The following is a 27604-nucleotide window of genomic DNA, read 5'->3' on the forward strand; positions in this document are numbered from 1 at the left end:
AAATAAATCTCTGTAAGAAAAGCTTTCTGGAGTTTAAATTTATAGCTCTCACAGCACTGCCATTTCCTCAAAATAGAGTTTAACTGAAGTGATTTCTCTGCCACTAGGGAGGCCTCAGGACCACACCAGCAGCCCCTCTAAAGGGTTTAGAAAGGCAGCGTCCTACCTTAGGGTCAAAGTTGACACTGAGAAGGCCGTCGATGGCACTGAATTTAAGCAAGGGCTGGTTCAGGTTGAATTCACAGGTTTCATCCACGTTTCTTCTCCATTCGTTATAGATATGACTTTCGAATTGGCCCAGCAGAGCGGTCATTTGGGCATACTTCTGACAGACTGCAGCCTCGTCAGGATGGCCCGGGAACCTGGAGCAATGAGGCTATGTCAACTGAGTGCAGCTTCCTTTACAGTAGAGGATGAAACCAAGGGTTATAAAGATCCGAGGGAGATCAGAGGTGCTTTAAAATTGCCTCCGCTTAAAGCCAAAGACTTCAGTAAGCATCAATAAGCTACCAGCTTCTAGCAGGAAGTTACAAAAAAAGAGCACAGGGGATTGTGTGACAAAGTAAGGGAGACTGATGAAGAGAAAGTAAAATATTAAACTTTCCAGACATTGAGTGAAAAGGAGAGATTAAAAAACAAATAGACTAGAAAACAACATAAACAGTATGAAGTTTTGATTCCTAGAAAATATTCCAAAATTGTAACGATAAAGCCCTTTCACCAGCTTGAGCCCAGCCAAAAAGGAACCGGGCCAGCACATCCTGAAGTGCTAATGCCAACAGCCACTTCCCCGGGTCAAAAACCAGCTGGAACCCAGGTGTGGTGACACCTGCCTACAACCGTAGCACCTGAGAGGTGGCGGCAATAGGCTCAGGACTTCAAGGTCACCCTCACCTGATGCATTTGAGGGCTGCCCGGGCTGTGGACACTCTGCTTCAACACGAAACACCCACACACCGGCAGAATTCATCGCAGCGTAAGCCTGGCTACTCACAGATGACGGAGGGATGCGAAGTCTGACCAAAGCATTTGAAGACGTTCAAGCAGCATCCTGGCCCACCTAATGTTCCCAGAGGTGAACGGCATGTTCTTGCTGAGAATTTCATGACCGCGTTCAATCTGCATGTTGGCATTTTCAGGAAGAGGCAAAAAAAAAAAAAAAAAAAAGGGGGGGGGATACCTAGTCAGGGTCATTCTCCATTCATATAAGGAGATATTTATTTTATTTTCATAGCGGTATTAAGCGTGGGTGATTAATAATGTCATTAATGAAGAAGTAAGGTCCAAAAGCAAGTTCTCCATCTCCATAAGAAAACCATTAAGTAAAAGCATTCAGTTGGAAGTATAGTTCAGCGGTGGAGTTTTTTTTCCCGAGCGTAGAGGTCTCTGTCTCAATCCCCAGCACTAACACGTATTCAGTGCATATATACAGTGACACTAATTTCTAACTTTGTGTGTAATTAGCTAATGAATCTAATCTTTACGCACAATAAAGATGGTGCTAGCTGATGGCCACGACCCACATGCACAGTGACGGTGCTGTCTGATGGCCACGACCCACATGCACGGTGACAGTGCTGTCTGATGGCCACGACCCACATGCACGGTGACAGTGCTGTCTGATGGCCACGACCCACATGCACGGTGACGGTGCTGTCTGATGGCCACGACCCACATGCACGGTGACAGTGCTGTCTGATGGCCACGACCCACATGGATGGTGACAGTGCTGTCTGATGGCCACGACCCACATGCAAGGTGACAGTGCTGTCTGATGGCCACGACCCACATGCACGGTGACAGTGCTGTCTGATGGCCACGACCCACATGCACGGTGACGGTGCTGTCTGATGGCCACAACCCACATGCACGGTGACGGTGCTGTCTGATGGCCACGACCCACATGCACGGTGACTGACAGTGCTGTCTGATGGCCACGACCCACATGCACGGTGACTGACAGTGCTGTCTTATGGCCACCACCCACATGCAAGGTGACAGTGCTGTCTGATGGCCACAACCCACATGCAAGGTGACAGTGCTGTCTGATGGCCACAACCCACATGCAAGGTGACAGTGCTGTCTTACCACTACTCACCCGGTTCATGTGGTCACCATACAGTTGCTTACACATATCCAACTCTTCATTAAACATGTTCAATAACGTGCCGTAATGTGGGCTGAAAATTTCCATGACAGCTGGTTTCTCTAGAAAATTCCCAAATATGGTCAACAGCTATTTAAAAGAAAAAAAAATCAAAGTTTAAGAAAGGTTAAGAACTTTGAGTTTTCAGTACAAGAACTTAGCTCCCAACTTCCCCAACTAACCTTCTTACACCATTAGAGGCAGAGAGTCCAGGACCCTAAAATACATGCGGTACCACAAAAAGACAAATCATTTATTTTCGTGTCTTCCTAAAATTCTACATAACCAATAAACCAATAAACCAAATTCTAGATAAAATATTTTTGCCTCCATGGAAATTGACAGGACCGGAAGTGAGCCAACGTCTATGAGCGTGCTGGCTCCAACATGCATACAGCATGTAAAAGTAGAAGCAAGACTTAAAAGTGTGTTGTGTATTTCTCTCTGTTCATGATGACACCAAATGTACCAATTAAAATAACTGATCTGCCCCTAGTGCACACCTAAGATGGAGTCACCCCAACAGTGGCCTGCGGGTACTGATCCAAAAACACTACAGGTGGCCACCTCTTCCACGCGAAGGTCCTGGCTAAAGCCTTCAGCTGTTTCTCAGAAAGAGTATGCGGCTGTCTGAATTAAGTTAACTTAAGTTATGAGGGGGCAAAAACTACTACCAAGCAGAGGAAGCGCCCTCCGCAAAGATGGGCTAAGATTACTGTCTGATGTGAATTATTTTATGTGTTTGCATGCTGTGGCTTTCTTGGCTAGCTAAGTCACACGGGGATGGATTATCTGTATGCAATGAGAGTCCAAGCGTGATTAACTGAAGGCCTTAGAAACAGGCTCTCAGAGAGTTCCCCACGAGAGCAGAACCGCGGGGAGGAAGTCGCTTGCCGAGATCCATAGACTAGCAGAGGAGCTGGGCTGCAAAGGCGGCCTCACCCTTCACTGGCCCCTCCTACTGCCCCTGCCCCCCCCCCCCAGTCCAAGGCCCTGTTTCCTCCCATGTCCCTTCCTAGTGACTAAATATCAAACAAAAAAATTTTTTTTAGGATGGAACAGCTTCCTAAGCTTTGCTCAATGCTGTAATTTTACACTATTGCAAAGATTCCGTTTATTATCTTAGTGTGTGTAATTTCTAAACTGAGCTGAGCATGGGCATGTAAGTGTCAGGAAATATAAACAAGGCCAAAGCTATGCACGGCTGAGATGCCCACCGGGGCATCCGAGACTATGCCTGTGTGGGATTATTAATGTACCCATTTTCATGTACATTATGTTGGTATTTTCTTTAATTAGCTTATTTATTTATTCACTTTACATCTCTTATACTGGTATTTTCTTCAAGAGGTGTCCCAGAATAACCAAGGAGAGCAACAGGAAAAAAGAGAATTTTGTTCTTTTTTTTTTTTCTTAAGAAGTAATTGGTGTGCCTCAAAACTTTTATTAAAAAACAGCTTCGTTATAGAAGTTTTGTGAACATTCCTAACGCTACACTCAATGAAGATAACACAATGAAAAGGTTATGCCGGTTAAAATATAAATGCATCTATTTCATGGCCCACCAAAGACAAATACATTCTGGCTTTTTTTTTTTTTTTTTTTTTTCTGATAATGCTTATAATGTTAACAGAAACCTCTAGATAATTTTAAACCCAGCTGGTCAGCCACCTACCAAAACGTTAATTACTAGCTTTCTTTTCCAGCCCACTGTTCTGTTGGTTGGGGCTTCCTGTGAACTCACAAGGGACTACCGCCCTCCTAGGTTACCCAAAGGAACCCCAATACCAGCTGGAAATGCATTTCTTTCACCACACGATCTTACGTTCTCTAGAAGGTTCCTGGCTCCAGCTCATCTTGCCTACCCACCTGGCTGTGCCGAAGCCCTGAGTGCACAAAAGGAAAAAGCAGGAAAACATTCCAAAGAGAAGCCAGGGAGCGGAAGAGTAGCACTGTGTGACCTGCTGGACAGTCACCGTCACCGCCAACGTGTACTTGTTTGCCTCCAGGGTGAGAACCTCAGTCACGTAGTGTCCTGAAGCTTCAGGCAGGACAGACAGCTGCCTCCCTTCACATCAGCCCTGCAAGCTGGAGCCTGAAGCCTGCGTTTTCTTTCCCTAAAGACTCGGTTTCAGAACTCTTTGATTCCCATCTCCCTCCCAGCTTCCTAATGGGAGGCAGCTATCCATGACTCTCCTGTATCGTTCAAAGTGGTATTAATATTATTTTCCCCTGGGTTTGCCTTGTTCAAAGACTTTTTAATCCTGTGGGTACCTGAATATATACATATATAATATGGTAATCTATTTCTATAATATATATATTACTGTAAATTTTTAATTCGGTTGAACATACCTTATCAGGAAATGCTTGGGACCAAAAATATCTTGGCCTTCAGGATTTGGGGGATTTGGAAATATTTATACTACATACACACACACACACACACACACACACTCTCACACTCACACACACACACACTCAAGACAACATCATATACTATTTCAACAGTGCTGGATGTGAAGCCGACTTTCACAATGTGGAATGTGCCCCCTGTGGCCTTGTACTGGGCTTCAAGACGTACGGGATTCTGGAGCACGCTGGACTTCCATCTGTGTGTTGTCTAAAATCTTTTCTGGACTCTTTTTCCCAATCACACCTCAAGTTACCTCAACACAGATCTTAGATCCATTTATTAGCGTTGTTGTGTTTATTTTTCAGCGGATGCCAACACTCTAGGCTCTTAAGTGTTACAAGTTTACACACCAGAATCCTTTACCGAGAGCAGACATCAAAGTGTCATCTTTTGGAACAGCCTACGAAAATAATCCTCTTCTAAGGTGCTCAGTGGTCAGAGTTCATCGGCCTGCGCCTGTGGCTGAGATCCTGTCTCCCTGGAGTGTATGACCCTGCACATCCTTCTTCTGCCATTACCCTTCCAACATCGTGTCACATCTAATTCCAGTTAATCCGACTGCCCTCAGGCCATCAGTAAGTTCCTGTTGTCTACAGGGCAACTTAATCCTAACAAAGGCTACAAGAGATGCGGCCCCATCATCCTAGGCTTTTAAGTCAGGATTTTATCTTATTATTTTAACAGTCAACTACAAATATGTGGAATGCTTTTTTGAAAAAAAAAAAAAAAAAAAAACACTTGACAACAAGACAAAACTGCTTAGAAAAAATAGACTAACATGCACCCATGTCGATGTCTGACTGACAAGGAGGAGGAATCTCTCTAGATTAACCCTTCACTCTGTTCTTTCTTTCACAAAAGCTTAAAAGAGCACATTTAATTTCCAGTAACATAAATATGAGACGTCTCTGCACAGAATTTGAAAAAACAAAACTACTATTCTTTTAGGAAAAAAAAAAAAAAAGGCCTAACTCTGCTAAATGAGAATCCGGATGCTATCATTTCACCTAAGAAATATTTATCTAGTCAAAGGAAAAATAGCATATGAAATATAAATTAATTGTACCAAAGAGAGGAAACTATAGAAACACTCTGTGTATTTTGGCCAATGGGCAGCTCAGTTTTACCTGAAAATAATAATTTTTTTTTTTTTGTTAAAAAAAAAAAAAAAGTACACCATTTGGTCCTTCTCAGGCAGTGGCTTCACCCGTGTCTGTCGACCCATCTGAAAACTCAAAATCCACTAACATGTTCCTTGAAAATCTGCCTGCCATATCACTTTGCTCTGCCATCCTTGATGAAGTGTGGCCGTGGTTCCCAACTGTGCCTGCTTGGATGGCAAACACTATGTCCCCTGTTTGGGGTTTCACTTAACCCTAACTTAACATGTGATTTGCAGTTCACTTTTCTTTAACGTGCTCTTCCTGTTTCCATACTACAAGCTTCCATCTCTGGGAGTTTTCAAAATGCATTTCCTTTCCGGAACTACCCCACTTCCCTGTTTCTCTCTCTGCTACCCGCTCACACAGCAGCAGCGCAAACACTACGCCACTGGCCCATGTTCCCAGCCTTTTACAGGATTTTAATACACATATACCTTATTAAGTTCATTCACAAAACATTCTTCCACGCTTCAATATCTCTGAGGTCAGAATGTATTAGATAATCAATGAAATATAATTAATTTAGCAGCATTTTTTCCTTATTGACACATACATAATACCTGTTATCAATGGTGTCTTACACTTGATGAGACAGGGAAGACTGGTCATTATTTGTTTCGGTCAGAATAATAAAGTTGGCAGATGATGCCAGCATATGCAAACAGTATAAAGAGAAGAACCATATTTTTTTTTTTTTAACTTTTCAATGTGGCTTACTGTTGAGTCAATATTTCATTGCCACATTCAATTTGCTCTACAGGACATAAAAGCTAAAATACAGTGAATGCCAGAAAAGATCAAAAGTTACACGTCCTTAAAATGACCTTCCCAGAGTAAACGTCATTATTCAGACCTTGTTGTCCGGGGGTGAGTGTGAAGGGAACGCGACTGATGCGGTTAATGCTTCGCCTCAATCAGAGAAGAACGTGTTTGTGGCCTTTTCATCTAATGGTCTAAATTACTCATTTTCCTGCGAGTGTCCTCAGAACTAACCTTAAACGCAGATCCCAAATCACAGCAGGTGCAGAGACCTTCACAAAGGAGCGTGCCAAGCCTTCTGTCAAAATCCAGGGTTTTGGACTTAAATTTGAAATAATCGCTTTCAAACCCCTGTGTCATGCAAAGTAAAAAAAAAAAAAAAAAAAAAAAAAAAAAAAAAAAAAGAAGAAGATAGTTAGAGAGATTGCACCAACAGTGAAGACAGCAGACAAGTGAGATGGCCTTATTTTCCCTCAGTCTCTCAGCTTCCCAGGAAAGATGAAGGAACAGCGGCTGCATCTGACTGGCCGTACAAGTGGTCACCTTCTGGAACACTGCCTGTGCGGCCCGTTACCCTCTCTTCAGCCCTCCCAGCGCTTGGCCCCGACACTCGCGTGGGGGCATCAGGGTGCCTGCCTTCCTCCACCTTAATCGTAAGCAAAAGGCTGGGTCATCTGTAAGTTCCACGGAATGCTTCTGTTTCCTTGTGCAATGGAAACCCTATGCATAGAAAACACCCCCCATCAGGTCAGAACCGAAACCCACGCACCCGTGAGGAAGCCTCATGAGTGGAGATCCTCTGACATTTTCTTCTGGGTTCTCATTAATATGCAGCTGACAGCCCCCAGTTTCCTCCTCATGCAAAACCATCCATCCCATAATCAGAAGGGAGGAAAGACAATAACTTTGTCTCCACAGCACCACAGTAAAGCTGTCCCTGGGGACACGCAGCCATCCTCAGCTTCACAACCAGGGTGCCTGAAGAGCACGCCCCAGCCTTAGCTCAGCGACTGCCTTTGCCTGTCCGCCAACTCGGCAACAAGCAGTCAGTCATGACCCCAGCTCTACCTGCTGGGCTCGGCTCGCAGGGCGGTAGCTAATTCAGTCTTTACCGTGTACAGCACAGGCACACATTGATATTGCTTTTCCACTTTGTAAGTGGCAAAACAAACTCAGTAGCAAGCTGTTTTTTTGTTTTGTTTTGTTTTGTTTCAATTCAAAACAAGCCCGGTGTATGTTATTCCTTTGAGGCAGTGATTGCAAACTTGCTTTCTAATGCCATTGACCATTAGTGCAAAAAGAATTAGGCCTGCCTAGCCACTGAATATATTCGTTACATTGACTCGGTTATTTAAAAAAAATGTTTTTAATTTGTTATGGGGAGAGGGGTTTGTAACCTGACATCTCTTCAGTTTAAAACCATATCTAATAATTCAATTATAATAATATATAATGTGTAAGCTACACTACTGTACATAAAGCCCATCCTCCTCTGGCTTCTGTGGAGAAATGTGCCCACAATGGTCTCAGTGTTTCTGCTGCCCCCGGAGTCCATGAGAAAATCCAAACGTGCAAGGGGAAGTGATTTCTAAAAGTGATGAAGAGGCAGGGCCCTCCTGACTGGATAGGACCCACACCCTCTTACGGCCTGAGAGAGACTCTCATCCTCCCCCTACACACACACACACACACACACACACACACACACACACACAGACACACACACACACACGAGGAAGGCACAGTGGGATTCAGCTGAGGCCTTGACCCTGGACTTTGCAGCCTCCAGAAGGGGACAATAAATGTGTTTACAAGACGCCTGACTCAGTGTGTTGTCCAAGCAGCCTGAAACCCTCTGAGCAGGTCAGCGTAGGGCGGGGTCTGGATTCTATGCCGAGCATCAAGAGAGTGAAGCCAAGTGTCCTGAACTCTAGCCAAGCATCCTGTCCACTCAAGAGCCACTGAAGCAAACATGACAAGTGTTAACAAGCCTCATGTCCCCGCTTCTCAGCACAGAAAGCGTGAGTCTCTAATCCTTCAGCGCTTCACCCTGGGACACAATGAGCAATATCAGAAGGGATGAGACAAGAATCTCTACCTCAAACTCACACACATGCACACACACATGCACACACACGCACACACACATGCACACACGCATGCACACACACATGCACACACACATGCACACAAGCATGCACACACGCATGCACATACACATGCACACACATGCACACACACATGCACACACACATGCACACAAGCATGCACACACATGCACATACACATGTACACACACATGCACACAAGCATGCACATACACATGCACATACACATGCACACACACATGCACACACGCATGCACACAAGCATGCACACACATGCACATACACATGCACACAAGCATGCACACACATGCACACACATGCACACACGCATGCACACACACATGCACATACACATGCACACACATGCACACAAGCATGCACACACACATGCACACACACATGCACACACACATGCACACACACGCACACGCACACGCATGCACACACATACATGCACACATATACACATATGCACACACATGCGCAGACACGCACATACATGCACATGCACACACACACACGTGTGTGTATACTCCTACATGACATTCTTAAATCAAATTTAGAAATGCCCCTGCCCCTTATAAAAGCCAGCAGGGAGGGGCTGGGAGGGCAGTTCAGTGGGTCAGGCACTGACAATCTGCTGAAGGATGAACAGCCGCCTCTCTCACTCATGCACACACACACACACACACAGTGCACTTGCACACGGACACACACTTGATAAAAAGACATTGCCACAGAGAATTCACACTTATGATTTCTCTGTCTAGTGGCTCTTTTTATACACCCTAAGAGAAACCTGGCAAGGCCCTTTGACTCTTTTTAAAAGCACTAGCCATCTTCTCTCACAACTGCCAGTCTCTTCTGGCATGACCGTCCCAGCCACCACCGGTTCGTCGAGGCTGCCATCACCAGCTCTAAACATCCTCCAAGATGCAGCCTCCGTGATCTGCGTCTCTCCAAGTCAAGCTCCTGTTAAGTTATCTCGATTACAATCATGAATTCAGATCACTGAATTGATTAAAACAGCGAAGCAGCAGCAGCAGCAGCAGCATGGTCCTCAGGGGCCAGTGCAGCTGGGACCTCACTGACGACCCTGGCGTTCTCACTCTTAAGATGTAACCTCGAACAATCTCTCGCCTACGTTACTGACCTCTGCCTTGCCTACTTGGTCTGTGTGCATTTCCCCCTCTGGAACAGACCTCCATTTGCCTGCCCCAGCACTAGGCATGCTTGTATCGCCATCATCTGTGGTATTTTCCCCTTGATTCTGGGTCAATCGACCTAATGGCCAGACTTGCTTCCACAGTGATAGTAACAATGTTTACAGGGTTCCCAGCCCATAGCTGTTTCTCAGTAAGTACTTACTGGCTAGGAAGTAAGTTACTATGACTCAGGAGTCATCATAAAAAAGTGTCTATATTCTGGAAAGTACGAAATTGCCTTTATTAGCATCCTGAGAAGCCATCAAAGGTTTTAATTAGATAAAAACCCATGATTTGTCTAAGCACGTGAAAGGCTCTCAAGCTGCTGCATGGAGAATAAATTAATAGAGCCAAAACAGGCCAGAGGGAGCAGCTCAGAGGAGAACGCTGCAGCCCAGGAGAGAAATGAGCCATGTATGTACTTCCCAGACAGACGCGAAGGAACTGGGCGTCCTGAGAAAATGAGATTATAGGGGCCCCTGAGCACTTCCCCTAACGACTTGTGACACTTGAAGAGTTGAAGTCAGTCAAGAGTGGGATTGGGGGACGGGTAAAGGCAGTCTGAACAGGGTCACTCTAAGCCTTCCATTAAATTCCCAGCGGAGATGCCAACCAGGCCATTGAATCGCTCACTGTGCTTTAAGTTTTGCCCTGTCAACAGGGGGTGGGGAGAGGCATGACTGGATATTGACCTTGGTCAGCTTTGTTTTCTGGAGTGATTAGCACAATTCCCACCCCACCACTTCAGTTATTTTTAAATCCCAATTTCCATACAACGGACATCTTATACCTCAGGTGTTAGATCTTGGCCCATTTATTCCACGCACCCGCTGTTTTGTATCCTTTGACCAAGAGGGTTAAACTGTTGACTGCAATATCAGTTTTGAATTCTCACCAAATACTGAACCTCCTTTACATACTGAACCTCCTTTACACACCCATGTCAAATCCCCTTTGGTGTGGTCTATTTTCCCTCTGTAATGGTTTGACTGTAGATTGGGGAAGCCATTGAGAGAACAAGTGCAGGCTCCTAAATGTGAAAAATAGAGCAACCATGTAACCCACTGACCTCCTGAGTTGGCTTTCAGTTGGCACAGAATCCATAAGAAAGACAGCTGCAGGGAGTTGAGGGCCAGTAACCACACACACACACACACACACACACACACACACACACACACACAGAGAGAGAGAGAGAGAGAGAGAGAGAGAGAGAGAGAGAGAGAGAGAGAGATTATACAAAATAGAATGCTACTCTGCTCAGAAAAAGGAAACCTTGGCATTTGTCATGACACAGACACTCCTGGGGGACACTGTGCAAGTGAGATGATTCAAACACAAAGAAAATTGCCCTAAGGCCTCACTATTCATGAATGTGAGATTATAACGGGAAGGTGGGAGGAAATTTTGAGAGAGAGGTCAGAGGATACGAAAACTCACAGATATACAGGATAAAGGAGTCCAGAGGGTTAAGTACATTGTTGGGTTCATAGCAAAACCATATTTGGGGTTTTTTAACCAGACCTTAGTTGCTCTGGTCATACTCAGAATAACTAGGTAGAGAAAGAGAAAATAAGCCAGGCAGTGGTGGCACACGCTTTTAATCCCAGCACTCGGGGGGCAGAGGCAGGTGGATCTCTGAGTTTGAGGCCAGCCTGGTCTACAAAACGAGTCCAGGACAGCCAAGGCTACACAGAGACACCCTGTCTGGAAAAACAAAACAAAACAAAAATGTGAGAGAGAGAGAGAGAGAGAGAGAGAGAGAGAGAGAGAGAGAGAGAGGTGTTAATTCACTTTGATGACCTTTTCACTGTGTCTTACAAGACTTTGGTACAAACTATATGTACATATAGTTTATCTTTACAAATAAAAATAAGATTAAAACCATCCACAAAAATAGTTCCTTTCATGTCCTGCCAGATCCTATCTGACTACACAGTGACACGTATATTTGTGATAGAGCATGCTGCCCCTCTTTCTGTTTCATATGGACTCACTCAGTTCGGGCATTGGGCAGGCCACACCATCCTCTTCAGGGCCTGAGAAGTGGCTTCCTCTTTTCTGCTGAGAATAGAGTCCACAGAATTGGTATTCACTCTGAAACACCAGGCAGAATCCTCCAGTGAAACATCCAGGCCAGAATATCTCCTTTGGGGGAGTTTTAAATTTTAAATCCAGTTTTCTTTAGCAGAGTTACTCAAACTACCCATTGAACTGTGGCAGAGCGCAGACTTTTCAGGAGTGGGTTCTTTTCATCTAAGTTGTCAAAGCCATGTGTGGAAGTTCCATCCTGGTTTTCACTTGGGTTTTCCCTATAATCTTTGGATGTCTACAAGTCTGCAGCCATCAATTTTATTCCTGCTAATGCTAATTTTTCTTTGTATTTCTTTGAAGTTCTTTTATGTTATAATTATTTTTTTTAATAATTTATTCACATTAGATCCTGATTGTTACCCCCTCACTCATATCCTCCCATTCCCACCCTCCATCCCTCCCTCTCCTGCCCTATTCCCCTCCCCTAGTCCTCTGACCTGAGGGAGGGGGCATCGTGGTGGGGGAGGCCTCCTCCTCCACCATGTGACCACAGCCTCTCTGGTCTCATCAGGATAGCCTGCATCCCCTTCCTCTGTGTGCCTGAAAGGCCACCCCTGCCAAGGGGAAGTGATCAAATAACCAGCACCAGAGTCCATGTCAGAGGAAATCCCTGCCCCCTACACACACACACACACACACACACACACACACACACACACACACACACGGAGAATGAGCTGTCCACTGGCTATATCTGAACTTTTTTTTTTTTTAAGAACTTTATCTTTTCAGTAAACCATGCTTTGGTGTCATCCATTTCTTTTTTTCTTTCTTTTTGTTTTTGTTTTTGTTTTTTGGTCATCCATTTCTTTTTGGTGCTCCTGGCCCATCTGTTCCTCAGGTTGACAATGAAGTTGTATGCTGAGCTAATTGAGCATTTAAAGGCTGAAGTCACACTGTTTTAACATACCCCAGGGGCACCGTGGGTTGCCCCTGACTTTGCTGCAGACAGACCCATGGCCGCTGTACTGGTTAGAAAGACAGGCGTGAAATGTGGGATACACAGCTAGCCTGGGAGAAGACCAAAGATCAAAATCTGAAGCATGGCTACTGAATTCTAGTAGATTGCTCCACATTAAAAGGTCAAAACTGAGCTAACGTGGTGGTGGTGCACACCCTCAATCCCAGCACTCGGGAGGCAGAGACAGGTGGCTCTCTGTGAGTTCAAGGCCAGCCTGGTCTACACATGAGTTCCAAGACAGCCAGAGCTACATAGAGAAAGCCTGTCTCAAATTACAAAAACAAACCATCAAAATAGTTCCTTTCCTTGAGCCCCACCACTGCCATCCCTTCCCATTCTTACCTCCCTCTCTTTGAGGAGTGGGCATGTAATATTGGAGCTCCGTGCTGGAGGCCTGCGTAGCTTCCCACTATGATTTAATTCCTTTACTTTGGCTGAGGTTTGTCTTATGACGAGGATACAGGACAGGCCGGCTGGGTACCTGCCCCACAGGCACTTGAGCAGCTCTGCTGATGCATGCTCAGCTATAGTTCAGTGGGACACTAGCTCAGCTGTAGTTCAGTGGGACGGAAGCTCAGCTATAGTTCAGTAGGATGCATGCTCAGCTGCAGTTCAGTAGGACGCATGCTCAGCTGCAGTTCAGTAGGACGCAAGCTCAGCTGTAGTTCAGTAGAACACATGCTCACCTGTAGTTCAGTAGGACACATGCTCAGCTCTAGTTCAGTGGGATGCAAGCTCAGCTATAGTTCAGTAGGATGCATGCTCAGCTGTAGTTCAGTAGAATGCATGCTCACCTGTAGTTCAGTAGGACGCATGCTCACCTGTAGTTCAGTAGGACACATGCTCAGCTGTAGTTCAGTGGGACGCAAGCTCAGCTATAGTTCAGTAGGACACATGCTCAGCTGTAGCTCCGTAGGACGCATGCTCAGCTGTAGTTCCGTAGGACGCATGCTCAGCTGTAGTTCAGTAGGATACATGCTCAGCTATAGTTCAGTGGGATGCAAGCTCAGCTGTAGTTCAGTAAGTGTGCTTGTTTGGCAGTGTCTATTTCTGTAAAATCCTTGATCTTCTAATCGTTCTTAGCTATGGACAGAGCTGTGCTAGGGTTCACGGGTGTGCACACTGCCCAGCGCTACAGCTTTGCTTCACTGTTTTCTGGCTCTGCTGCTTCCTCAGAGGATTGACCCCTTATCACTGTCACTGAGAAAGGACCCTCTCTGGCAACTTTCCACATTGCAAAGCTTACTTTATTTGACATTTTTGTAATCATTTCTAATTTCCTTTGATTAATGCTTGTGTATATATCCAATTACTTATAACATGCTTGCATGATTGTGTTTGGAAAGAAAAAGCACGCATTAGGTCATATGTTTTAATTCACTCTGTCAATCTGTCTTTGAAGTGGTGTATACGAAAGACTTGCATCTAATGATTATTTGTACACCAGGACCTGCTTTTTTCCCCCAGTTTGTTCTCTATACTTTCCTGACTCTTTATAATAATTTGTGCATTTAAAATTTATATTGGCTATATGTGTCTATATACCATATAGATGTTATTATATATAAAACACTTTTCACTGTGTCATATCACTATGTTACATGTCCAGAGAAATACAAAAGTTTACTTCCCATGACCAAAACCATCTAGAAAAAGTCACAAGAGAGATTAAAAATGCCTAGAGGCAAGCTGGGTGGTGGTAGCACACACCTTTAATCCTAGCACTTGGGAGGCAGAGCCAAGCAAATCTCTGTGAGTTCAAGGCCGGCCTGGTCTACAGAGCAAGTTCCAGAACAGCCAGGGATATATAGAGAAACCTTGTCTTGATAAAAAAAAAAAAAAAAAAAAAGGATGAGGAGGAAGAGAAGAAAGAAAGAAAGAAAGATGCTAGTGGCAAAGAGGAGATAAACTTTCAGTAAGCTCTAACTCAAAACATGCAATAGATGTGCTAAAACAGAATTTTAAAGCTATGAACACATTAAAAAATGTTTTAAAAAATTCAAATGGTTGTTCTAGTTTCACATCTGAGAAAAATAAAGAGCAGAGCAAAGACACACACTAGAAAATAAGAAACTAAAGGAGATTAGTCAAGGAAATGAAATGCTGATTCTTTGAAATACAGTTAGTTACATTACATAAAAAATGACCCAATACATCAACTCAAAAGATTGACAAAAATTTTGCTAGATTTACTAAGTCTGTCAGTCAGTTTTCTGTGAATACTCAATATTATGAAAATTAAAATGCACTTATTACTAGAAACAAAAAGGATTACAGTACAGTACTGTGAACAACTATGTACAGAATTAGAAAGCACAGCTGGGCATGGTGGCACATGCCTGTGGTCCCAGCACGTGACAGGACTTCGGGGAGGGTGAGGAGAAAGAAGCGTAACCCAGATGAAATGAATAAACTCCTGGAGTCATGCCACCTTACAAGATCAATTCAGAACAGCCAAGGCTAGTAAGGAGACTCAATCAGTAATCAACAACTTCCCGATACACAAAACCTCAGGCCGTATGGTTTTACTGGTGATTCTGCACATACCTAAAGAAGAATTGAGAACTCTCCTTCTCAGACTTTCCCAAAAAGTTAAGAAATGGGTACTTGCTGACTCGTTCTGAGATAAACAGTGCTCTCATCACAGAGTCAGATAAAGACTGCAAGTAGAGAAAACTTGAGACCTATGTCCCTTACGAATGGTGAGGCAGTGTGCACGTGGAACTCAGCAACATATTATTAGAGTTATACACAGTGGCCAAGGGAAATAGCCCATAACCACAGGACGGTTTCACACACACAAAAGAAAACAAGGAAAAGGAAATCCACAGTATGCCACATTAACAGGATGAGAGTGGGGAGTGGACCTCACACAGATCTCAACTGATGCAGAAGCAGCTTAGCCACATTCACCATCCTCCTGTGAGAAAAACACTCAGCGACGAGGGGCCCCTGTGGGCACTGAGCGGATTGTCATCCCCAAAGATGAAGGCGGGTGAGTTCTTAACAAGTCCAGAACATCACAGGGATATCTACCTCTAATTTAATATAGAATAGCCTCACGTGGGCAATTAGGCGAGTAAAACAAAAGGCCTGGGAACGGAAAGCAGCCATGTCTTTTCACAGGTGACATGGCTTTATCTAAAGATCACACACCCAAGAAATGAGGCCAATAAACAAACTCAGCAAGGCTGCGGGTGAGAGGGCAACACATAAGCCCAGTCATGGGCTGGAGAAGGGCTCATCAGTAAAGCAGTGCTGTCTGTGGAAGCGAGGATTTGTCTTCCATCCCTAGAGCCTGAATAAATAAAGCCAGCTGTGGTGGCATGTGCTTTTAGTCCAGGAGGAGCTCTGGGCTCCCTAAGCAGCAAGCCTAGCCTAAGTCTCACGCTCCAGGAACATGGAGCCTGGGGAACAGAATTGGAGGTTGCTCCTTGCCTCCCCGCCCCCCATATGAATATGTTCCAACACAGACAAGACACATACATGTATGTACCCAGGGAGAAGAAAACATGTATGTATACTGGCAATGAACAATCCTAAAAAGTAAGAAAGCAATTCCTTCTATAGTAGTGTTATGAAGAATAAAATAATTGCTTCATAATATATTTGACCTGGAAAGTCAAAGGCCTGTATACCAGAGGCTAAAAATAGTTGCAGTAAGCAATTAAAGACCAGGTAGGTAGGAAGATGGCCCACTTACATGGGACAGAACATTCAATATCCTTACAGAGACAATGCTATCCAGAGCAATCTGCCCAAGTCAATCTAATGCCTGTCAAAATCTCTCATTGATACCTTTGCAGCAATTAAAAACATCATCCTAATGGTCTGATCAAATCTTTCTGAAGCTGGTAGGCTCATACTTTCTAGTAACAAACTTACAAGTCTACAAAATTGAGAATGGTATACTACTGGCGTATAGATCAATGAAACAGCATAGAAATCCCAGACATAGCCCTCACATGTACAATCAATTGTTGGTACCATTCAGTAGGGCAACAACAGTCTCCTAAACAAATGCTGCTAGGAAGGTTATCCATTTGCAAAAGGTTGAACTTGGATCCTCCTAACGCTTAAAATTCAGTACAAAGTATCTTTAAGCCTTAATGATATCAATGAAAACCATAAAATTTCCAGAAGAAAACCATGGAGAAATGGTTGTGACACCGGCCTGGGCTCCAGGGCCTCCACCATCTCAGTGCTGCTTACAGGCTGAGCTGAGCCCTTTGGCTCACAGTAAACTACGTGCTCGTCAACCAATCACAGACGTTGCCAAATGCTGAGACTCTGGACCATAAACTCCATTACTGTCAGATGGAGACGCAGGTCCAGATTCTCCACTGACACCTTCCTAAGACACGGGGTACGATGTCTCCTCGTTACACCCAGACCAGGAGGCCCAGCTCCCTGTGTGGGCTCTGTGGATACCACATGCTAGTGGCTTTGTTACCACTCAGCTATGGTGAAAGTCCTCAGTCTCAACTAGGTTTCCTTGAATACCACCCCTAGGACATGAGGGTCTACTAGGTGAAGCCAAAAAATAAAATCATATTTCCATATGATCTCCAGCACCGCAGGAGGAGGGCTGTTTCCTGGCTAGCAGGCGTGAAGACCATGGCTCCTTCTCAGCCACCCCTGACACCACCCAGCAGGGGTAAGGAATGGAGCACTAGGTTGTCAAGTGGGTAGAATTTTAAAGATCCTACCCAGCCTTCCTGGTGTGGTAGTGGTGGAGCACAGCTGCTCCTTTGGTGTTTGGCTGCAGTGCAGATGCCTCCATGTTTTCTGCCTTCCTAGGGGTGCCCTCTTCTTGGTCCATCAGGTTTTTATAGGGATGCATGGTGTGCGCCTCCTGGCATTTGTAGGTTCCAATTCTGAAAGCCCTAGGGATGTACTTCCATGTTGTTTCTTGAGTTTTTGAGGTTCTTAGCCAGTGTGATTTCTTCTTTTGAGCATGTGAGCATGTGAGCATGTGTGCATGTGTATATGTATATGTGTGTGCACACACATGCACATGCATACATAACGGCTAGGGTCCTAGTTGTTTTTAACACAAGGACCACTAAAAAGTATACCCAAATCTTCCTAGAAGCAGAACTTTCCAGCTGAATGACTTTTCCTACTACTTTAAATAATAGTTTAAAATAACACAAGCTACTCAATAAATTCCACAACTTATTGAATAGTGTGCAATTGTGAGGGAAAAAAAAAAAAAGAAAGCAGAAACATAATTATAACAGCTCACAAAGATTCCCAAAATACACCGTTAGCACAAGACAGTTATGCTGTGTGCTGGAGGCTCTGTGTGTAAAAACAGGAACAAAAGAGTGAGCACAGATGTGTGTCGGGTGTCAGTGTGTTCGCCAGGCTCTCTGAGGTACTTTATAGGACATTCATTATGGAGAGACACTTGAGGAGAAATAATGTTGGAATTGTCTTGACAGTGATTGCTTTGTTTTTCAGATTGAGTTGCCAGGCCACTCGCTCGGCTGTCAAACTCCCTGACCTCAGGGTCCCAGACACACTTACATAAACGCTGTGCAGTAAGAACAAAGCTAAATTCTTGCAAATGCTGCCTGCCTCAAAAAAACAAGTAATTTTGAAAAATAAGTGATATTTTAAAAAGAAACATGTGTGATACATAAATCATTAAGTGGTTAAAACCTGTATAAATTAGAAGACATGGCACAGTTATTGCAAAAGAATAGGTTAGTGGGTATACCAGTTAGTTTTACCTCAATTTGGCACTAGAATAATTTTGGGAGAGAGAGCGCCCTCTGACTGAAAAGCCTGTGGTGCCTTTTCTTGACTAGTGATTGATGTGGGAGGCATCAGCTCACTGTGGTGGTGCCACCTCTGGGCTGGTGGCCTCAGGAACTAGATGAAAGCAGGTCAGGCCGAGCAAGCCATAAGGAGCAAGCCGGAAAGCAGCACTCCTCCGTAACCTCCGCATCACCTCCTCCCGCCTTGAGTTCTTCCTCTAACGCCCCTCAGTGATGAACCATGATGTGGAACTACAGGCTAAAAATAAACCCCTTCTCACGTAGAATATTTACACAAAGGAATGTTATTCCGCTGTTAAGAAAATGGAAACTTCCAACTAGACAGAACTAGAAATAGTTATCATGAGTAAGGTAACCCAGACCCCGAAAGATAAATCCTCATGCTTACTCTTGAGTCTGAACGTTGGCTTTTAGGGTTTAGATATGTGTGCTTCAACACAAACAAGCCCAGAGGTCAGGCATGTAGTAAGGTACATGTACAGAGGAGAGGACCTTCCAAGGTCAGGGAGACAGAACACAGCAAGGATTAAATGGGTAAGGGATGAGAAGGAAGTAATGGGGTGGAGGATCAACGATCACTAAAGGCCTTTTGAGAAGCTATTTGGAAACGCACCACCATAGCAGCTAACTACGTTATAGATTCCACAGAATAACATTTATGAAAGGAATTTAAATCGAGCCACCATATAACGAAAGAGACATTCCCGCACAGACGTCTGTGTGCCACACGCATGCAGTGCCACCCACGGAGGCCAGAAAAGAGTGTCCTGGCTGATAGCGCAGCCTGCTTGCCCTTGTGAGTGGCTATGTGAGTGGTGGGACTCGAACCTGGGTTCCCTGGAGCTGACACTGCACCCTATGTTCCAAAGTCTGATCTGAACAATACATACACAAGAGTGAATAAATGTACATCCCATATGGTTTTTTTTAAGGTAAATTAAACTAAGGGTTTGGCAATTAAATTCTGGTTTTGGCAAACCACATAAAAAGCCCTTTAATCCTAGAGACGGAGAAAGGCTGGCAATCAGCTCAGCAGTAGAGACTGGAAGCCACTTAAGTCTGGAACTTTCCCCATCCCTGAAGCTCAAACCAAGAAACTATTAGTAGTTAAAAATAACAGAAATTATGAGACAATACGCACGTTAGTGAGCGATGTAAAGATGGTAAGGAAACTGCTTGTTTCAACAGACCAAGATTTACATGGAAAAGTTTAAAAATAAAGCTTGTAAGTTACATGGACACTGGACAAGCAGATCAGTAAGTGTGAATGCAGGAAATTCCAGTTTTATATTCATAAGAAACTGACCTAGACTGAAAGCTCAAACCTGGTCCCTGGTCCTCAACAAGGAGCTAGGTTTGCAGAGAGTCATTAACAGGTTTGGGTCCTATGAATATCAGCATGGATAGCTCACACCATCACTCTGCGATCCCTCTCCCATTTTAGCTTTGAAATGATAGATTCCTTAGTGTTAAAGAGGATAACGCGTGACATTACCATGTCATCACAGTCAGACGGGTCGTAAACGCTCTGTTGAAATACTTCACAGCATTCCATAAATTCTTCACTCATCAAGTGGATTTGTGCATTGAGGATGGCTCCCTTGGTGCCACCAAATTCCAGTCTTTCCAGTTTTTCAAATTCCAGTATGGTGACAAATATATCCTTAATTAAAAAAAAAAGAAAAGAAAAAGAAAAAGAAATAGAAAGAAAGAAAAGACAAGACCTTTCTATCATCTTCAGCAAGAAAAGGACATTTTAAAGAGTCAAAAAAAAAAAAAAAAAAAAAACCAAAACAAAACAAAACCAAACATTCAGAATCAACGGGCAAAACTAATGCTGCTGATTTCATTCAACAACAGAGCAAACGCTGATTTTAAAAATCACACTCCATTTTCAAACACCAAAAGCTACCTCACAGTGGCTAGAGCTCCCATGTGTACCATGCACACACGAACCCTTTGAGGGCATCTTAACGGTAAAGCAGACAGCTCCCTGGGTGATACCCAACATTCCAATCTCAGCCACTTAAGACTCTGCAGTGACCCAGTGGCATGACAGAGTCGGGGTGGGGGGTGAGATAGGGAGCTGGGGGGGTTGGGAGGGACCCAGATCACCTTTGCCTCTTTGAGAGACTTCAGTGGCATTCCAGCTGACCAACAATAAGAATTTTCACGCAGATCCCCAGTTTATGTGAAAATCTTACATTTAACAATAAAAATGTTATTTAAAATCATTTTTAAATAACGCTTTTAAAAGCTGTTATTTTAAAAGCATTTATACACAGGACCGGAGAGAGGGTTCGGTGGTTAAGAGACCTGGCTGCTCTTTTAGAGGACCCAGGCTGTATCCCCAGCACCCACGTGGTGCCTGACAATGGAGGATAACTCCAGTTCTAGGGGATCTGGCGCCCTCTTGTAGAGTACATCGGAACTGCATGCATGTGAGGCACAGCCATAAACACAGACAAAACCCCCGTGTACAAAAATAATAATAATAAAAATACTTCTAGAGTAAATTTTCCATGTTTTTTTTACATTTATGAAAGGTTTTATTAGTCCTATAACATCTGTATTATATACAGGTAAATGGTATAAATATATCTATGTAAATAGCTTGTGAACTCCAGGCATGAGAGGATTGACTTGGAAGCAGCCTGCCTTGTGCAGCAAGTTTGAGGCCAGTCTGGGCTGCATAGTGAGACTCTGCCTCAAAAATAAATAGAGAACGTTTAAACAGAAAATGACAGTGTGAGACTTTAAGTTATCAAGTGAGTTTCTAGGTATGAAATTTACTTTTGAGTTTTATAAATTTCTTTTTTTAGCATTTGCAGCAAGAGGGAGTCCTGCAGTTTCCTGTCCCACAGATTCCCACAAGCTCTTGGGGATTTATGTCTAGACACCACAGGTAAAGAGATGTACTTTTCCCCCCTGAGACAGGGTTTCTCTGTGTAGCCTTGGCTGTGCTGTACTCACTGTGTAGACAGGCTGAGCTCAGATTCAGAGATCTGCCTGCCTTTGCCTTCCAGGGTGCCGGGATCACAGGTGTGCACCACAGCACCCGGTGTCAAGAGATTTACTTAATCTCATGTAATAACAGTTTAAAAACAAACCAAAAAAACCTTGACTGAAAATCAGGGTGTGGTGGTACACGCTGTCATTCCAGTACTTTGGAGGTAGAGGCAGAAGAATAGAGTTCTAGACTAGGGCTGGAGAGGTGGCTCAGTGGCTAAGAGCACTGGCTGCTCTTCCAGAGGTCCTGAGTTCAATTCCCAGCAACCACATGGTGGCTCACAACCATTTATAAGGAGATCTAATGCATACTGTATACATAATAAGTGAATCTTAAAAAAAAAAAAAAAGAGTTCAAGACTAGCCCGCGCCACATAGTGGGGCCCTGTCTCAAAAAAACAAAACAAACAAACAAACAAAAAGAACAAAGGCCGGGTGTGTGTGTCAGTGTAGAGGGCTTGCCAGGTATATGCAAATCCAAGTGTGGTCTCCGGTACCATGAACAAGAAAAAAGAGAGAAAAGGAGAAAGGAAAGGGATTTAAAAAGAAAGAAAGAAAGAAAGAAAGAAAGAAAGCCTCATTTCTTCCCTTATAGACCTTCCCCATTACACAAGTCATGTGACCTCACCCACATATGACTAGAAAAAGATAACAAATGGATACCTCTATTTTTACCAGCCGGTCAAGAAATTTGTTAAATCTGCCAAACACCAGGTGAGCCTGGAAATCCCAGGGTCTCCGCTCCGCGTTCCCTGTGAAGTAGTGTGTCCATCCCTTCTGATACTTGAAGAAAGAATTCCGGAAGGTCTTTAAGATGCCGACGGCCACCCGCACCTTTTCCAGTGCGTCTTCAATCTCTCCCCTCAGAAGCTCTTCAGGCGATAGGTATGCCCTGGCCTGGGATTTAACCAAGAGGAACCACCATCAAAAATACATTTTTTAAAAATTGCAATCACCTGCTTGAGTTAAACATTTTAAGTGACAGTTTCTAGAACCGAGCCAACAATGCTGTTGAGGTTAAAAAGCACAGACTCTAGAAATTTAGACACTTGGGCATTGGTGACATCCTTTCACATGGGACTAAAGTGCAGGAGAGCCTAGTGTTCCCAGGTTAAGTATTCCAGTGAAGACTCCACTTTACTACGTCTCATATGAATGGAGTAAGGACTTAGCACAGATGTTCCTACCAGGCAATATTCTGGACAACCAAAGTCTCACACAAGGAAGTACACAAGCCAGCAGAACACAGGTCACTCTGCCGGGTCATCGTGAGGTCGCCTGTGAAGGTGTAAAGACCTGGCTGTGTGGGGTCTGTCTCTGCTGGGAAACACACACACAGCAGCATGGGGTACGTGACCAAGCTGAGCTCTGACACAAGAACTTGTTCGTTAAAAATGGAGATGGCTGCATCTAAATTGCCCATTTTTAGGCAGATTCTGTTAGATGTAGGCAGAATCAACGGCCGCACTCTGCCAAGTCAGGGTAAGCAAGTCCTCAATAGTTCCTGCCCTGTGAACAAGTCTGGCAGAAATATTAGGCCAGAAAGCTGAAGATGAGGCTCCAACGTTATCCAGTGCATTGGGTGACTGGTCAGGAGGTAAACTGTCTTAAGTCAATTTGTACATTTTGGAAACTGCGAACCCACACTGCTGGTTCACTCAGGAATTTAAGTTTTATTCCTTCTCAAGTCTCTGAGGGGCATTGAAGACAAGATAACATAGTTCTATAACCAAGTTTAGCTGGTTAGGGGACAAGATCATTTTAGATCAAGATAAAGAAGTTAAGCTATTAGAGTTGAGATAGGATAGATATTGAATCTCATTTGGAAATCTAGACCCAACAAGACAGGAAAAACACCTGCTTCAAAGGAGACGAATGCAGATGGCCAAGTCACTATGAATGTAACATGTATGGAACTCATTATTCTCATGATTGTCACATGGTTCTCCCTGCTGTATGTAGTTTGTAATAAAATAAAAGTATATATTTTAAAAAAAGACACAGATTTCCCCCAAAACTAAGAGGGTAAATATATATCACTAATGTATAATTGTGTTCTCTTATTAATCTGTTTTTTCTCAGATAGAGATTAGAAGGAAAGTACTAAAAATAAAAATGTTCACACTTAAAAAAAAATGGAGATGGGAGAGAGAGAGAGACAAAAGCAATAGATGAGACCAGCGAGTCTGCGGAGTGTAAAAGAAGAAACGAACCAACACCCAGAAGGAGCATCAAAAGGACAGAAATAAACTCCTAAGTCTGAGAGAATACAAACAGAACCTCCATCATACAGACAGGTGGAAAGAAATTAGTCTGCCTGTAAGGGCAAAATGAGCGCCGTATTCTGTATTCTGCAACTAACGCCGTGGTCTGCGAATGCTCTGTGAGAACGTGTCCCCCAGGCGACTTCACTTCTTCCTGCATTTCCAGAAATGACCACCCACTGCCATAAACCAGACCTGCCAGCACTCTCCAGAAACTCCACAGGAGCGGTTAGATACAATTAACTCCCAATGATCCTCTGAGATAAAACAACTTCCCTGGAGATCCAGCCTCTTCCCCACACAACCTGCCTGAAGGCCGACATTCCTGTGACCCACAACCCCCCCCCCCACACCGCTTCCCTTTATAAGCCCATTGCCCTTGAAGCTTGGGGTCACTCTCCTAACCTGCTGCGTCAGGGAGGACTGTGACCCCAGCTCTGAGCCCGTAATACAGGACCCTGTGTATGTTGCATTGGTATCGAGTCCTGGTGGTCATTTTGGGGGGTCTGGCAATCTGAGTGATCTCGGTATTACACTGAGTGATCTCAATCTCTGTATTACACGCCAAACCAGCCCTACAGACACACTAGGAGTGCTACTTGGCACTGAAGAAAGAATTAGCACAGATGAGGGGCTTTGTGGGGCGGGGAACAGCAGGGAGGGAGGAGACGGGGTGGGGTGGGAGGGGGGGAAGTGGAGGGGATGGGACACGATTATACAAAGCAGGACTAAGAACAAGAACATAAAGGCAACAAATGGCTTCTTCTGTCAGTCAGCACAGTTCTCCATAATTACTTTAAGCATCCATGGTGGTGCCTGCCCCCGGCACCCCCCCCCCCCTCTCCCCCCCAACCAAAAGACCAGGTAACTGAATGGATTAAGGATCAGGATTGGCCTTTTGTTGTCTGTGAGAAACACACCTCACTCTCAAGACTGACAGTAGATTAGAGTGAAAGGGTTTAAGAAAAACTCCAGGAATGTGGAAGGGGACCAGTGGTGGGGAGGCAATAGAAAAGGCTTACAGGAGGTAGAACACAGAAGGGGGTTAAGGAGGAGTAGAAGAGTAAGGAGAGGCGAGGGGGTAAGAGGAAAGGCGCATAGTGTTAAGGATTTCTAAAGCCCTGTAGACTGTGACTATTGTCATAAGCTTTTTAAGATAGAGTTCGATTGTAACTACCCCGCACGGAGGAATAATGCTATTCTCAGAAACCACAGATTATGAAACAGAGAGCCCAGTCTTGAGTATGGGGGGGAGGGGCTCCCCGGAAGCTGCTGGCCAAGGGATTAAAACAAACAAAACAAAACAGTAAATAAAGCTATTGCCTTTGGTTGCCCACCAGAACTTGGTGGTGAGACCCCTGATGCTGAAGACAGCACACACTTTGGTCACAGGACTTGGAAAAACCAAGCTGGTAGTGAGCTGGAGGCCTCGTCCCTGGTGGCCGGCTTTCCTAGAGCCACCAGGCAGTAAGTAGGCAGACTGCTGGGAGCACCGTGAGCTACAGGAAGGACCTTACTCAGCAAAACAAGCCCATCAGAGCAACAGTGACCCAGATGTCTTCGGAGTGACCATCAGCTGTCTGAGCAGATTTAAGGCCTGTTTAGCTGGAGGGAATTCATGCCTGGTACTGAACACATGACCACGAACTTGTGACTTGAGAGGCCATAGACATTGGAGGAGGAACTAACATTCTGTTAAACGTACACAGCATCTAACAGCTTTCTAAACACTGCCCATAGCCCCACAGACCAGTGCAGTGTTCACTCCTTATCAGAGAGGCTTCTTTCCACGGTGGACAGAATTTAGCACGGAAAACCGTGAACAACAAAAGTGCAGAGAATAGGTGACTATGCATGCTTGCCCCCAAATGGGACATTATACACATATTCTCCCCACAAGCTCACGGAGCCATCACGAAAGAGGGGCCAGATTTTAAAGTTGTTCAGGACAGCTGGAAACAGTGTCATCTGGGCACAAGAGGCAGCTGCGCTCACGAACTCTCAGCAGCTGCAGGAGTTACACAGCTGAATGTGGTCAGTCTAGTCAGCACTGCAGTGTGAGGGGGGAGGCCGACAAGGCCCCACTCCTAGTTATGCAGAGGCAGGGGACAGCGGCAGCCAGGGAGAGAAGAAAGTCAGCTTTATGCAGAGGCAGGGCTACCAGTTGGTTGCCCGTACAACAATCGACAGTCCTCTATACATGTACATGCGTACTGTGAAAGTCTAACAGGATTCAGTAACTCATATATTGCATGTGTACACATATATGAATCACATATGTACACATATATACCGGGAAGGTGTGGGGCAGATGTGGGATGTGTGGAAAGAGGGATCTGGGCGAAGTTGGAAGGGTACAATAAGAAATGGTCAAAATAAAACCTATTCATGTACGTGGTAATAAAAAATAATAATAAAGGACGTGCCATCTTATATCTGCTTAGAAAGCTGGCCCACACCTCCGTGGGGACTGAGGTGCTACACACACACACACACACACACACACACACACACACACACACTCTCTGTTCTGTGACAGTTTGAGACACTGAAAGTGTATGGTGATAACTGAGTTTCCTTCCTGTTGCCGCAGCCTCCTGTCACCTAATTACCTACATATGACGTGACAATTCACGGCTGACTCTCATGGAGCTGATTCTATCACAGCCAACTACCTTCCCATGTGTGCAGCAGCACCCGCACCCCCACCCCACCCCCACCCCCGGAGACAGGTCACTGGAACTTTACATCCCAGACAGCAACACCTGGTCTGCCTCCTCGCACTGCGCAGCAGAGACTGTCAGGGAAGGAAGGTGGCGGGAGTCAGTAATATGCTCATGATCAAGCTGGGAGCCACCGATGACTTTTGTGTCATCACCTACACTGCCTCACAGGGTCAATTCCCTCATCTGCAAGCTGAGGAGTGTGACTTGGGGGACCCATGCAAGCACCTAGCCCCACATAAGAAGCCTTGCACATCTATAGGTTCCTTATTCAAAACTATGGATAAAAAACATTAAAAAAAAACCCACCCCATCTGAGCATATAGGTGCTCTTATCACCATTCTCAGAACAATATGTCAGACAAATATTCCCCTTCCAATTGCACTACACAGCATCGCAAGCCATTCTGAGATCATTTAAATCACATTGGATTACAGAGATTACACCCAAACATTAGATCGCTTTCATACAGAGTTTAGGTAGCTATGGTATGTCCTACAACATTATATCTATGCTGTTTGACTTTATGTTTGTTTGTTTAGTTTTTAAACTAAAAATCACTATACAGAGATGGCTCAGCAGGTAAACACACTTTCTGCTAAGTCCAATGACATGAGTTCAATCCCCCAGATACCGAGGGACAAACTGCTGATAAGATCATTATCCATGAGCCAATTGATTGTTAATTGACCAATCAATCAATACGCTAGCTTGCTTCTGTCTCCTAGCTGATCTCTCTCTATTCTTTTGGCATGCTTCTGTGAACTCACACTTTTTAATATCGACACACCCTTCGGTCAAGCCTAGCCTTCCTTAGAATCTGTGAGTGGTAGTATCTGCAGGAGAGAAACCGCACCAAGGACAAGATAGGGTGGCTAGTCTGGATGAGCGCTACTGCGCAGTGACAGCACAGTAGTGTCAGGTGAACAGAGAGATGAGGCAAAGCATCAAGGGAAGACCCCATTGCTA

General features: G+C 44.5%; 1 protein-coding gene across 1 annotated transcript in view; it reads right to left on the minus strand.

The window, feature by feature from the left end:
• Dnah11 (dynein axonemal heavy chain 11) overlaps positions 1 to 27604 on the minus strand; it is a 326041-nt gene that overhangs the window by 281710 nt on the left and 16727 nt on the right. Inside the window, exons 7-12 of the mRNA XM_051152523.1 lie at positions 22311 to 22544; positions 20134 to 20301; positions 6719 to 6835; positions 2099 to 2236; positions 995 to 1119; positions 167 to 362 (exon numbers count right to left, since the gene is read on the minus strand). Coding sequence (XP_051008480.1) covers positions 167 to 362; positions 995 to 1119; positions 2099 to 2236; positions 6719 to 6835; positions 20134 to 20301; positions 22311 to 22544 — 978 coding nt within the window. The remainder of the gene's footprint in view (positions 1 to 166; positions 363 to 994; positions 1120 to 2098; positions 2237 to 6718; positions 6836 to 20133; positions 20302 to 22310; positions 22545 to 27604) is intronic.

Source organism: Acomys russatus, chromosome 1 (genome assembly GCF_903995435.1).
Source record: "Acomys russatus chromosome 1, mAcoRus1.1, whole genome shotgun sequence".
Lineage (NCBI taxonomy): Eukaryota > Metazoa > Chordata > Mammalia > Rodentia > Muridae > Acomys > Acomys russatus.